The sequence below is a fragment of the Oncorhynchus mykiss genome, chromosome 16, assembly GCF_013265735.2.
Source record: "Oncorhynchus mykiss isolate Arlee chromosome 16, USDA_OmykA_1.1, whole genome shotgun sequence".
NCBI classification, from domain to species: Eukaryota; Metazoa; Chordata; class Actinopteri; order Salmoniformes; family Salmonidae; genus Oncorhynchus; species Oncorhynchus mykiss.
Genome location: NC_048580.1, coordinates 60,965,443 through 60,979,615, shown reverse-complemented (window position 1 = coordinate 60,979,615; position 14,173 = coordinate 60,965,443). Strand labels below are relative to the sequence as shown.

At 40.5% G+C, this 14,173-nt stretch overlaps 2 protein-coding genes across 5 annotated transcripts in view; both read left to right on the top strand.

Moving 5' to 3' along the window:
• The first annotated feature begins 102 nt into the window (after window positions 1-102).
• LOC110492489 (60S ribosomal protein L32) lies at window positions 103-6,594 on the top strand. Its single transcript, XM_021566855.2, has 4 exons — window positions 103-253; window positions 1,027-1,128; window positions 1,295-1,476; window positions 6,424-6,594. Exons 2-4 carry the CDS (start codon window positions 1,033-1,035, stop codon window positions 6,551-6,553), a joined length of 408 nt encoding a protein of 135 aa, XP_021422530.1. The 5' UTR covers window positions 103-253; window positions 1,027-1,032; the 3' UTR covers window positions 6,554-6,594.
• A 2,222-nt stretch (window positions 6,595-8,816) lies between these two features.
• Window positions 8,817-14,173, top strand: part of LOC110492486 (glutamate receptor-interacting protein 2) — a 54,054-nt gene continuing 48,697 nt past the window's right edge. For 3 of the 4 annotated variants that reach the window (XM_021566848.2, XM_021566847.2, XM_021566850.2), the window contains exon 1: window positions 8,817-8,994. In XM_021566848.2, the coding sequence (XP_021422523.2) occupies window positions 8,826-8,994 (169 nt within the window). In that variant the 5' untranslated portion in view covers window positions 8,817-8,825. Of the gene's footprint in view, window positions 8,995-11,523; window positions 12,041-14,173 lie in introns of those variants that run through there. The other variant, XM_021566849.2, reaches the window with a different exon arrangement.

Sequence of the window (14,173 nt, the reverse complement as noted above, 5' to 3'; positions counted from 1 at the left end):
GTGACAGTGATGATGCGTGCCTTACACAGGGAAAGCGTTTATGGGAAACAATTTACAATTACAATGAGTCATTTTGAGGGAGATGTCCTCAATTTGACATACATAAGAACAGCTATTCAGCCTAGTGCCTACAGAAATTAAAGTACGTAACTAATCTAATTTAATTCACTACCCATAACACTTTGCGGTCCTTCCGGAAGCCCTTTTCTTCCTTTCCGCCGTTGCCGTCTCCTCCTTAAAATTATACAGGCGGGTGAGTTATCTACATCTATGTCCATCTACATATTTAGAAGACGTAATAACATATATCTAGCTCATTAATCACGTATGTGAATTCAAGTTCTACAATTTACCGCAACATTATAGGCATTGCACATTTCTAATCCCTCAAATGCCGTGGTTTTGGACGGCTTGCTTTCCCAGTGGCTAGCTAGCTACCTTTCCACACTGGTGTTTCCAATATCATAACTCTAGTTATCTTGCTAGTAGCTACGTCCATACAGTGGGGCCGACATGTTAAATAAAATATATTTTACACTTTGATTTTGCATGTTTTTTTTATAGCCAACGTTTTAGACTCGTACTGAAATGCATATCACACAAACTAGTTAGCTACGTAGCTATTTATCATATTGCCATAGCCAACAGTCAACTAACTCGCGCTAGTTAGCCCAAGCTCATGCCTTCCAACAATGTTGATTGCTTTAGAACGCACATGCTGCCTACTTCAATGGGATTGACATGTTACAAATTCATATCTTTACACTTACGGCGTCATGTGTTTACACCGTTAAGTTACCTATAACTTGTCATTGTGATACAGGGGAAATCTAAATGACTTGCATGAGTCAACTACTGGTAGCTAGTTAGCTTGTTGTTGGCCGAATTAGCTAGTCATGTAATGGTAACTAACGTTACACAGCAACTGATTGTGGATGATTTGATATGCTATAATTGTTGATGTTTTGCCAGTTTTAATTGTTGCCCGTGTGTATTTAATATTAACAAATTACCTTTCCTCCTCAGTTCACCATGGCAGCCCTCAGACCTCTTACCAAACCGAAGATTGTCAAGAAGAGGGTTAAGAAATTCATTCGCCATCAGTCTGACAGATATGTCAAGATCACGGTAAGCGCATTTGCTAAATGCATATCAAAGATGGCACTGTAATTTGTGGCGGAAACAAGGCTTTTCAAACATTGCACTTGCAGGGAGGCAAAGGACAAAGGCAGAACAGTTAGAAGGAACATTGATCCTGTAACGTCTTGTAACGTCTTTGCCTTTCTGCCTCCAGAAAAGCTGGCGTAAGCCCAGGGGTATTGACAACAGGGTCCGCAGGCGGTTTAAGGGTCAGATGCTGATGCCAAACATTGGTTATGGTAGCAACAAGAAGACCAAGCACATGCTACCCTCTGGCTTCAGGAAGTTCCTGGTGCACAACATCAAGGAGCTCGAGGTCCTCATGATGAGCAACAAGTAAGTGTTGTTGGTTAGTTTTTGTTGGTTTTTATTTTCAAGATAAAGGTACCTAAAGGGCAATATTATTCCTCATTGGGGGTATTTCCAGGTCTCCTATTTTAACTGATACCCCCCACAACATGAAGCATACTACATAGGGAAGAATATAGAAGAGAGGGCATAGTCTTAGTGGAAAGAGGATTGCGTCTGTCATGCCTGTCCACAATGGTCAGGAGCAAGTTGCAGCAGAATTTACATTATCTATAATTCGCCTCTACTCACCTTATGAGGAAAAGATCAAGTATACACCGTGCCTACCTTGGGTAGACTCTTGTAAATCAAGTATATTGCTTTGATTTTCTAATCCTGGGTACCCACAGTTATAGACCTGTACTAATACCCCTGGATGAAAGCCCCTTCCTGTTTCAGAAAGTTAACTGGGGTGTGTTCAGCAGGACGCAATGTTTTTGAACATTCAAATAGAAATGTTCTATGTAGACCGAACACGCCTCTGACATGTAAAATAAGGAATCGCGTCTCACTCTGTTCATGGCATTTTCTATCTTCAACGTTGGAGAACGTTTGGCTACTGCACATGACCTTCTATGCATTAATATGTAAATAAACAATACAATTTAAGACGGAGAATAGTATGTTCATTACCTGAGATAAATAACAAAGTGCACGCTCTCATCCACGCGTGCAACAATACTACAGCCAAAATGGGAGTCACCTAGAAAAACTTTAAATTCTAGCTCATTTTTCAAAAAACAAGCCTGAAACACTTTCTAAAGACTGCTATCTACTGGAAGCCTAAGGAACTGCAATCTGGGAGGTATTCCATTGATATTCCCAATGACAGCCATTTCAATGAGTGGTGAGCTCAAACGAGCTAAAAATCTGGATGGATTCTCCTCGGGTTTTTGCCTGCTATATCAGTTCTGTTATACTCAGACATTATTTTAACAGTTTTGGAAACCAGTGTTTTCCATCCATTACGACCAATTATATGCATATCCTAGCTTCTGGGCCTGAGTAACAGGCAGTTTACTTTGGGCACCTCAGTCATCAATACTGCCCCCTATCCCTAATAAGTTTTAGTGATAGCCTAGACTAAATACCAGACGAAAATAAACCAATTGCAAAGATGAGCAATCCAGCACGTGAAGTTATATGTATGGGTAGGAGCTACCGGAATGTCATTTTTGCAAGCGAAGGTGAACAAAAGACATTGTGCAAATGAACAAAGTTCTGCTGCATGCAGTGCTTGAACTCCAGCATGTCTGGAGTCTAGTTGCTAGGGCAACAGGTCTGCCTGCTCTGCTCGGAGAAGACGAGAGGAGAAAAAAAAGCAAGGAAATCAAGATGGCAGCTATGCAAATAACGAATCCAAAGGGCTTTTTTAAATGTTATTTTACCTTTATTTAACTAGGCAAGTCAGTTAACCTCACTAGGGTATGTGGGAAGCTAGTGTCCCACCTGGCCAACATCCAGTGAAATTGCAGAGCGCCAAATTCAAATACAGAAATACTCATAAAAATTCAGAAAATATACTTTTATTTTACATAGGTTTAAAGATGAACTTCTTGTGAATCCAACCACGGTGTCAGATTTATAAAATGCTTTACGGCGAAAGCATATCTCACGATTATTTGAGAACATCGCACAGCAGACAAATCATTACAAACAGTAACCAGCCAAGTAGAAGAGATACACACGTCAGAAATAGAGAAAATGAATCACTTACCTTTGATCTTCATATCGTTGCACTCAGACATTAATTTACTCAAATGTTTGTTTTGTTCGATAGTCTCTTTATATGATTTGATTTATATCCAAAAACCTCAGTTTGCGCGTTTTCTTCAGTAATCCACCGGTTCAAGTGCAGTCACAACAGGCAGACAAAAAAATCCAAATTGTATCCGAAAAGTTCACAGAAACACATCAAACGATGTTTATATTCAATCCTCGGGTTGTTTTTAGCCTAAATAATCGATAATATTTCAACCGGACAATAACGTCGTCAATATAAAAGAGAAACGCGAATGGCACTTTTTAAAATTTTATTTTACCTTTTATTTAACTAGGCAATTCAGTTAAGAACAAATTCTTATTTTCAATGACGGCCTAGGAACAGTTACAGCCTGTTCAGGGGCAGAACGACAGATTTGTACCTTGTCAGCTCAGGGGTTTGAACTTGCAACCTTCCGGTTACTAGTCCAACACTCTAACCACTAGGCTACCCTCTCTCGGTCGCGCGCATGAAAAAGCTCTGACACTGGAGGATCCACTCATTCCGACTGCTCTTACTCCCCCATTTTTCAGAATACAAGCCTGAAACAATTTCTAAAGACTGACATCTAGTGGAATGCATAGGAACTGCAATTTGAGTCCTAAGTCAATGGATACTGTAATGGCATTCAATAGAAAACTACAAAACAAAAATCCTACTTCCTGGATGGATTTTTCTCAGGTTTTCGCCTGCCAAATCAGTTCTGTTATACTCAGACTATTTTAACAGTTTTGGAAACTTTAGTGTTTTCTATCCAAATCTACCAATTGTATGCATATTCTATCTTCTGGGCCGGAGTAGCAGGCAGTTTAATTTGGGCACGCTTTATATCCAAAATTCTGCCCCCTACCCTAGAAAAGTTAAGAACAAATTCATATTTTCAATGATGGACTGGGAACAGTTGGTTAACTGCCTTGTTCAGGGGCAGAATGACAGATTTTTACCTTGTCAGCTCGGGGACTCGATCTTGCAACTTTTCGGTTACTAACGCTCTAACCACTAGGCTACCTGCCGCTGCTTTTTCTTCTCAAACATGGCAGAAAGCAAACAAAAAAAATGATTCTTAAGTCAACCACTTAGCATGTTAAACTAGGGGTCATCTTAGTGCATAATTCTGTGTTTTTCATGCAGGAAATAAAGGAAACTTATCTTTCTGCTTTTATTTAAACACCGATCTAAAATGCTTTTTATTTATACACTGAACCAAAATATAAACGCAACATGCAACAATTTCAAAGATTTTACTGAGTTAGAGTCCATAAGGAAATAAGGAAATTAAAATAAATTCATTAGACCCTTATCTATGGATTTCACATGCCTGGTCACAGATGCCCCCCAAAAAAGGTAGGCGCCGTGGATCAGAGAACCACTCCTAATCTGCTGTGACCACCATTTACCTCGTGCAGCGTGACACATCTCCTTTGCATAGAGCTGATCAGGTTATTGATTCTGGCCTGTGGAATGTTGTCCCACTTAAATGGCTGTGGGAAATTGCTGGCATTGGCAGGAACTGGAACACGCTGTCGTACACGTCGATCCAGGGCATCCCAAATGTGCTCAATGGGTGACATGTCTGGTGAGTATGCAGGCTATGGATGAACTGGGACATTTTCATCCGTTGTGCAAATCTACAATTTTATCAGCAGTCTGGGTGGCGAAGAAGTGAAGGGTGAAGAAGCGGGGTGTGGAAGTCCAGGGCTGGCGTGGTTACATGCGGTTGAGGCCGTTGGACGTACTCTCAAATGATTTTGGAGGTGGCTTATGGTAGAGAAATGAACATTCCATTCTCTGGCAACAGCTGTGGTAGACATTCCTGCATTCATTCAACATGTCAAATGCAGGCTCCCTCAACTTGTGACATCTGTGGAATTGTGTTGTGACAACTGCACATTTTAGTGGGCTTTTATTGTCCCCAGAAGAAGGTGCACATGTTTAATGAACATGCTGTTTAATCAGCTTCTTGATATGCCACACCTGTCAGGTGGATGGATTATTTTGGCAAAGAAAATGCTCAGTAACAGGGATGTAGACCCATTTGTGCATTGTTTTTTTTAAGCTAAATAAGCTTTGTTTCATCTTTATATTATTTCAGTTCCTGAAACATGGGACCAACACTTTGTTTCATTTATATTTTTCTTCCGTGTATTTTCTGTGACAAAGAACTATAGTTGCATGTCCCTGATAACGCTGTTGAAGTAAAACACTGTCTTCATATATAAAACGTAACCCGTGTCAATACACAGCTGGACTCACCTGCTCCTGCTTTCTCCTTTTGTGCTATTTACAAACAAACACGTGACTGGCTCAACTTCTGGGGAACTAAGTAAGCTTCATAATGTGACTGGTGTAATAAGAAACCGATTGGATTTATATTCTAACGCATTGCAAAAGTTCACTGCAGGTATTTACTTTAAATAGCTACAAATTATAATGTTTTGAAAAACAGTTTCTACGGTATTGAAGAAACATTCCGTAGCTATTTCCAAATGCCCCAGTATATGGTATACCACTCTTTCCCACTGTTTCCCAACCCTAGTCCTCAAGTAACCCCAACAGTAAACATTTTTATTGTAAACCTGGGCAAGCACACCTGATTCAACTTGTAAACTAATCAACAAGCCCTCATTGAGCTGAGTGAGGTGTGTTTGTTCAGGGCTACAATGAATGTGTACTGTTGGTGGAATTTGAGGACCAGGGTTGGGAAACACTGCGGTATATAGCCTAAGCCTACTTCAGTCTCCAGCACACTGGTTGTTTTTTTTCTCTTTACTTGTCAAATGTATGAGTGCTTGTGTGGTTGAACATCCAAACGTTGCCCACATATGAAAACGTTACCTAATTGGTACAACAGCAACAAACGTTTGAGGGTAGTCATGCACAAAGTAAACGGCAACAGTGTGCCACTTTTCACAACTGTGCTGAAGCACAAGGTTAGATTTCTCTGCGATTTTTGTCCTGTAGCTATCACATTGAAGCAACGTGAAGCACACCTCTACACATGCACAGATACTTAGTGTAACTGTGAGGGCAAAGTCTTGCATTGCGCTGCTCATAGCAACATAATGTTGTCTCACTGAAACAATCCTCTCCTTCTCTCCCTGTGCCATTCAGTCTCCAGTGTGTATGGTAGTTGGTAATTATCTTGCCTCTAACCATCTTCTCCCCCTCCGTAGGACCCACGCTGCTGAGATCGCCCACAACGTGTCTTCCAAGAACAGGAAGCTGATTGTGGAGAGGGCAGCCCAGCTGGCCATCAAGATCACCAACCCCAATGCCAGACTCCGCAGCGAGGAGAACGAGTGATCCAGACATTATTTTCTTAATAAAACAGATTTTTAAATGTGCTTTTGTCTCAACAATTTCTTACCTATTCCTTTTCCCATAGTGTGTTTGTTTATGGCCCCCTCAAGAATTTAAAAGCAATGGATGAAAGCAAAGGTGGGTGAGATTCATGACACCAGTCCCTCCCTTTAAAATCCATGAGGAGAATTCACACTGGAGCCAAGGGTAGAAAATAGATATGAAGTACTGGTAGCGCCCTGCAAGGGCATTCATTTTAACCCCTACCCATGTGCACTACGTTCAGGCCCTACCAAAGCCCGGTTGCTTCAGCCAAATGTAAGGCCCAGACCTGCCCCAAATCAGAAATGACTGTCAGTATATCCATTAGCTACTCTGTCACTCAATCCCTGCATGCACTCTGCTCTTGGCAGCTCTGAGTAATAGTAAGGTCTGCTTGGGCTCAATGAAGAGACATGAGAGCTGTTAGCTACTTTTCATCACTAAACTCCCAACTCAAGGAACATCAATTTCTGTTAAACAATGTCATATTTGATGAGGTTGAAGCACTTCTGTCACCATGTTATGATCTTAGTCAGATATTGCTGTACTTCACAGCGGAGCATGAGCAAAGGGCACAGCTTCAAAATGTGATACCCGAGCCCTGCCCGTACCCTAGTTATTGATGGAAAAAACAGGCCCTAACCCAATATGTTGGGGCCCGTCGGGTAGCAGAGCTCTTGCTGCTGAAGTACAAGCAGTTAGCCACACTCACATTAACATCTGCAGCTGGTTCTGAGATTTCTCTGAAACAATTGAAGGTGTAACATTCCAGTGCACCTTTGTGAGAAGGGAGCTATGAACGTCTTATGATGTTTAGCTCAATATTTTTATTCAGCTAACACTTTCACACCCAATCTTGCTTGAAGTCCTACTTGTTAAGAGTCCTATAGATCAGACCTGGTTGTATCTGTATAAAATCTGGTAAAGTAATGTCTCGGAAGCAGTGGAATCTAGTCTTCTAATACAACGCAAAAAGATACTGTAAGACCACATTTGTTTTGTAGAATATGTCAATGTCTCACTGGAGTCCAGTGATCTGTGCTACACAGTGGGCATTTTAGACAAGTGTCTAGACTGTAACTATGGGATAGCACTGTACTTGGCCCAAGCACATGCATCAGTGTGTTTGTCGTACTTCAGCCTGTCATGCTGGCATCCTTGCCAACACCCAGCAATGATCCAGGCTGCTCCTTATTCTGGTTCTGCCAACAGGATCTAGAACAAAAACAATGGAGACTTTTTAGAGAATTCTTTACATTGCAACTTCCATCTGATATGCTACCAACAGTGATTTTATTATGAGGATCACAGACGATGGATGGTTGGATCCTCTTTAGGATCTTTGAATATCAATAAGAACATGTTAATACATTTGTTGTCATGTCCGGCAATCAAAACAAACTACTCGATCAACATGAATGCGATTTGAATTTAACCAATTTAGCCAATGGTTTAAAGCCCATCTGAAGAGACCAAAACCAGATTCTTTCCAATCAAGATTCATCTTGATTAAATGGCAATTAATTGAAGATTTAACACAGCTTTGAAGCTTTCTGCTGAATGTATTAGATTAAACCAAACCAGTTCTTCTACACAGAAATGACTTTAATGTATTGTCTGCGTATGACAGCTGTATTTTGGGCCTCATACCCTCAACCGCATACGGTATTGTTAGAATTACAAAAATTGACAATCACGTTTAGATTTTGTAATTCTGAAATGCTATGTTTTGGGTAGCATGAATAAATAGCCAGTGTCGTCTACAGCCAGCCTCCTGGGGTGAAAGTTTCCATTGCGTTCTGGCAGGCAGGCTGTGCCATCTCTGCAGCCTTTAGCTCCCATCCATCTGTTCATGTAAAATAAATTGATCCAAAGCACACACAATAATAGACATTATATTTACGTTATCATACCTGGAATGAATCAGTTTTTTGTTTTCATGTAGTTTTAATGTCATGTGTGTGTGTGTGTTGCAAGAGAGACAGACACTGATGGGTTTATAAATATACATAGGTTTATGCAAATTCGTGATCTTTTATCTTTCCTAGCATCCCCCTGTTCTCCATCTGGTATTTTAAGGCTGATTCAGACACACCTGAGAATGTTGGAACTGCTCCAGTTAGGGTGGGGATTGTGGAGACATGAGGACAGAGCTAGAAGAAACAGTGTGAGGTAAACAGAGAGCAATAGAAAGGAGAAAGATCATTCTATTTTTCCTTCCAGTGACTAGAGAATGAACATGGCAGGCAGAGTGATATGTGGTAAGGGACACACGGCCAACCCAAAGCTCTTCACCCCGGCCTTCTCTCAGACAGATTCCATCAGGAAAGGAGGAGGGAAGAGGAGGATGTTCTCCTTTTCACTACGGTGTCGACTCGGAATCATCAGAGGGAGGACCAAAGGTAATGCAATTAGAACGCGTACATAGTTTCTTCATACTTTTTAATCAAATCCAAACTGCCCCTAGGTCATTGGGTTTTTATCTACTGCTATTGTATTGTGTGTACTGCTTCAGCGGATGTGGTTGCAAGTTCAAATCCCCGAGCTGACAAGGTACAAATCTGTCGTTCTGCCCCTGAACAGGCAGTTAACCCACTGTTCCTAGGCCGTCATTGAAAATAAGAATTTGTTCTTAACTGACTTGCCTTGTTAAATGAAGGTAAAAAAACAAAAAAACAACAAGTGTATTACTGTCCTGAGAGGGTGCACCGGTGCAGGAGATTTATCAACCTGGCACGCCGACTGCTGTACATTAGTCAGTAGTCAGCTCCCATGTGATGTAGTCGAAGGATTGTATTCGCCTAATGTATACCAGTATCTGCTTGTAATGAAAGAGATTAACCTTTTTGAATGACAGTGGGCCAAGTGTGAGAGCTGACGTTCCTCTAAAATGATAGGGGTGAGATCCCGGTAGTTAAGAGTAATAGCAGAATGATCACTTATGAATCACTTGATTAGGGATTTGCATACGAATTTCTCTTCTCATGTTTATTCTGTTTTGTCAAAATCTATTAATAGGATAACCTATTTTAAACATGATATTAAGTGACTTTCCTCAAATAGAGCCATATTTGACCTTTGTTTGACGTTTGGCCTACCTTGCAGGTGAACATTGTACTGTGGTTATGTGATCATGTCTCCATGAATTATGACTGAGTCATGTTCACCGCCCCTGGCCCATGGTGTCAGAAAATCCTGTGATCTGTGTGTTGACTCGAGTCTCTTTAATCTCTATTGCATTCAGTTGGTAGATGTATTTGCAACTACAGCTGATAGCCATAAGATGGCAGTATGACCACCTACGTGATATAAAATGTACTGCACTAGCCTTGGTTGGGGAATATTTTATATTATATCTTCACTGTACTTTCACATCTTATATGAGAGGTTAGTCTTTCACTCGGGTACTTGTCAAGTGAAAATGTTACATCTTATTTGTCTTAGTTCCAAAAAAGCATTATATCATAATGGAAGTGTCAAGTATAAGGCATTAGCACTGTTTTATACACTTTTTAAACAAACAGTTGTGTGTTGAATCTAAAATCGATTGCATATTGCTTCCTAGTATAATATTTAAAAACATATTGACTCACTATTAAATCAGTTTTTTGACATTGAATTTGTTCTCTCTCTCTGGTCTATATGTTGAATTCTTTCAACATTACAGAACTACACTGAGTGGGTGTGCTTCTACTGCTATACATAATTAACCTAATTCTGTTGCCTTGTGTGTTCCCCTGGGTTTTTATCAGTCCATCTCACAGCTCTGTGTCTCCTGTTCCTCTTTATTCTGTAATAAATTAATTAGTTTCGCTCTGAATCACCAAAGAGTAAATGGGGTATTAAGGACGAAACTCTCTGAGGAAATTATCTACGCCAAAGAATGTTGTGTCCACTGGAAAGAGCTGACTAATTAGGCGACATGCTACAATGAAGAGAAACACGGGAAGCGTTTGTTTGTAATTGTTTGATGTGTCTCTGGTCAGGGCTATGCATCATAGACTCTATAAATCTATGCATTATTGGGCTCAAGGATGTATTTGCACGGCACATAAAGACTTAATTTACTAGCTAATTTATTTGTACCTGAGCATATCCTCACATCTGTGGACATTTTTGTCAGTGTTGTTTTCTAAGATCTTGTTTAGTACTTTCATGTGGTCTTTGATGCCATTTCCCTACTCTCAGACTATGACAAAAGTTCCTTTGGGGGGGATTGTCAGACCTTAATACATGGCAACATATGGGGGGGGGTGACGGCGTGAGGGTGACAAATGGACAGACATGTGTGGCTCTCAGTCAGTCAGCGGCCGTGTTAACCCCTCTCTGTATGTGTCTGGGTGGAGGGCAGATGGCAGATGGCAGCAGAGATGCAGTGGGGCAAAGAGCCCTCTCACCCAGAGAAGGGAACATGAGATGTTCAGCACTCCACAGATTCCACCGATTGAAAGAGAGAAAGCATATCGTTGATTCGATTTATATCCATTGCAGCCAAATGGCTGATGTAAAAGACAGAATTCTATGGTCAGCAGTTCAAGCAGTTCAGAGAAAATCACAGTCTCTTTTGGCTTTGTCGCAGCATGAATATATGTTTATTGGTAGTGATGCTCTTGTATAAGCAGATAACAATCATTGTGATGAGCCTATGGAATGTGAGGTAGAATTGAATGCATGTGAGGGAAAAAGCACACAGGCATTAGCTAGCCTGTGTGTGGGTGGGATAACTATGGTGGTACAATAAGATGGTCACTGACTAGTGTGGAAAATGTGTGGCTGATATTTTATGGGCTCAAAGCGACAATGGATATGGGGGTGGCGTTGATTGTGCGCTTGACTGTAGGGAGTGTGTGCGTGTGTGTGCAGGGGGTGTGACTGCTTCATCACACCCCTCTGGCAAATAGAGGGAGAAAGACCCTCTTCGACACAGTCACTGAGGCTGTGTGAGTGTGTCTGACGGTTTGTATGTGTGTGAGCGGGTATGTGAGTGTGTGAACAAGGGGAGGATTATTCCTCTGGAATAGGAAGCGTGACCAGGAACACCTTTAAAGGAACCTCAGCATGTTGGGAGGAAAAGAAGGAGAGATGATGATTCCTTTGTTGCTTTGATCATTTAGTGTCCCTGCTTTCCGTCTGTCTGTGGGAATGACTTATTACAGCAACAAGCAAATTGTTTGTTATCAAGTTTAAACAGTTCATGGGCAAAAACATGGATCAGGATTTGTTATGTAATTTGCAATAAATAAAGATATGCTTCAAGTAGAACAGTGATATGAAGAGAAGAAGACTGGGTTTCTGAGGACGGACAGACAGACAGTATTCCCTGGGGCACCTCGCTGGGTCCGCTGGCCACTACAACAGAACAGCTACTTTCCTCTCAAATCGGATGTTTTGACAGGACTGCAGACATGCTGTGTGGTCTGAGGAGAGAGGCGAAGAATAGCAGCATCGGTAAGACTGCCTTAAACCCACTGACTGCAATCATATGAATGAATATCACAGACATGATATAGCTAGCTATATGTACTGTTGCTGTGTAGTTAGTGTGTAATGTCTGTCATATGTGCTACAGTGTACAACGGGTGGGTGTAATCCTAAATGCTGATTGGTTAACAGTATACTCTAGTGCTACACCCTAGTAGTGTAATTGTCATAGTAATGGATTTATGACTATCGTTAGTGCCTGTAATAGTATTTACTTATGAATATGAAGTGTGTAGTGATGCATGCTGTTCAACTGAGGAGCATCAACTTCCTGCTTTTGTACCTGTAGTTATACCTGTAGTTATACCTGTGGATGTCAGCCTTCTGTCATTGGAAGTTATTTGATCATCTGGGAATGTGATTATCTTTTCCTACATTGCAGTTTATTCAGATTGGTGGATATTTTTTTTACTTTTTAAATGACAGCTCTGTCAAGCACCAGTATATCTATTATTTAGCTAATAAGGCACAGTAGACGTCAATGCCATTTGATTAAAGCCAGACAGTACTGAATACCAGATTGCAGTCTGAAGTGGGGGCTGATATAAAAATGCAAACTGGGTCTACGGGAGCCCAGTTTATTTTAAAAATGTACCTCTGAAAATAGAATTTTGATTTAAAAGCCATTATCAGAGCGGCCCCCACATTTAACCTACATTCTGATTGGTTCTGAGGGAGGTAGGTACAGTGCCCTGAATTACATTGAGTTAATTGACTCACCAGAAATACATGGGGCTGACTGTAGTTTTCTGATTACTTTGCACACCACTTTCAGTAATGTTGTGAGTACAGTCCTGTTTGCAGATCTCAAATGTATGGTATTGCAGTTCTGCTCTTGACCCTTGAGCCACAGACAGAAATTGAGTATTCCCTCTGCCAAGACAGCATGCTTCTACCAGCAGAATCATGTTATGCCATACCCAGTTAATTGTTGTTGCTCAGGTCAGTTTTTTTGTTTGTTTTGGCTGCTAAATTGATTAAGCCAGTTAAATAAGTCACATATTTCGCCTATGATTGGCCTATCAAGATCACTAATAATGTTTCTAAACTGGTGCATGTGTGTATGTGTGCGCGTGAGTGGCCACCGTGCGCGTGTGATCTAAGGCTGTTGAGCAGGATATTTTTGCAAGGAAGTGAATAGAAGGTCGTACATGATCATACTATGCATATTCCTGCATGCCCTTGAGCTTTGTTTTGGTCAACTCTCACTATGTTGGATTATTATATTATTTCTGCAGATTTTTCATAGTTAACATGTGGCTTTATCAACCTCCACAATGATATGGAGTGCATCTCAGAAGACATATATTCTCCTAGTCTCTTTCCTTCAAATGCACTGATCTGAAAATATAGGAAAGCTGAAAGAAAATTATTGATACATTACGTACCAGTAACAGGTAGTTGTTTTCACTAGATGAAAGAAAACAGGCAAGGAGAATAACCATTTAAGACTAGTGAGATACACCCCATGTCATTTTGTCTTTGTGCAAATTAGTTCAATGCATGCAAATAATGAAAATTCATAATTTTTCCATTTTTGACCAAAGGCTGGCCCCATTGAATATTTCAGAATGTGAGTTTAGTTGGTGATGTAATATTATGGATTAAGAGTCATGATACCAAAGTGGATGAAGGGTTAATTGAGTGCAAAAAACAACACAGAACAGCAATATCAGCCACACACATGTCCAGGGTTGTGGAGTACATGTAACTAAAAAAACAACTGTAATCTGTTACATGACCAGCGAAAGTATTGTAATCAGATCACAGACACTTTTGAAAATATAGATGATTAGGCTACTTCTAAGGTTACTTTTAAATGCAGAAAGGATGTTTGTGAAAAAATACTTTGATACCTTTCTGTTTTCTCAATGACATTCAAATCAGCATTGAAAAAAGGCACAAGTTTAAGTTTGTTCTCTCTGCCCTGAGCAAGTCTGACCACAAGCCAGAGACTACTATGGCAGAATTTTCACAGGCAGCACAATTCTGATAAATCTTTCCCGATTTGGTCTTTTGACCAATCAGATCAGCTCTGAAATAGATCTGATGTCAAATGATCTGATGTGATTTGTCAAAAGACCAATAGTGAAAAAAATG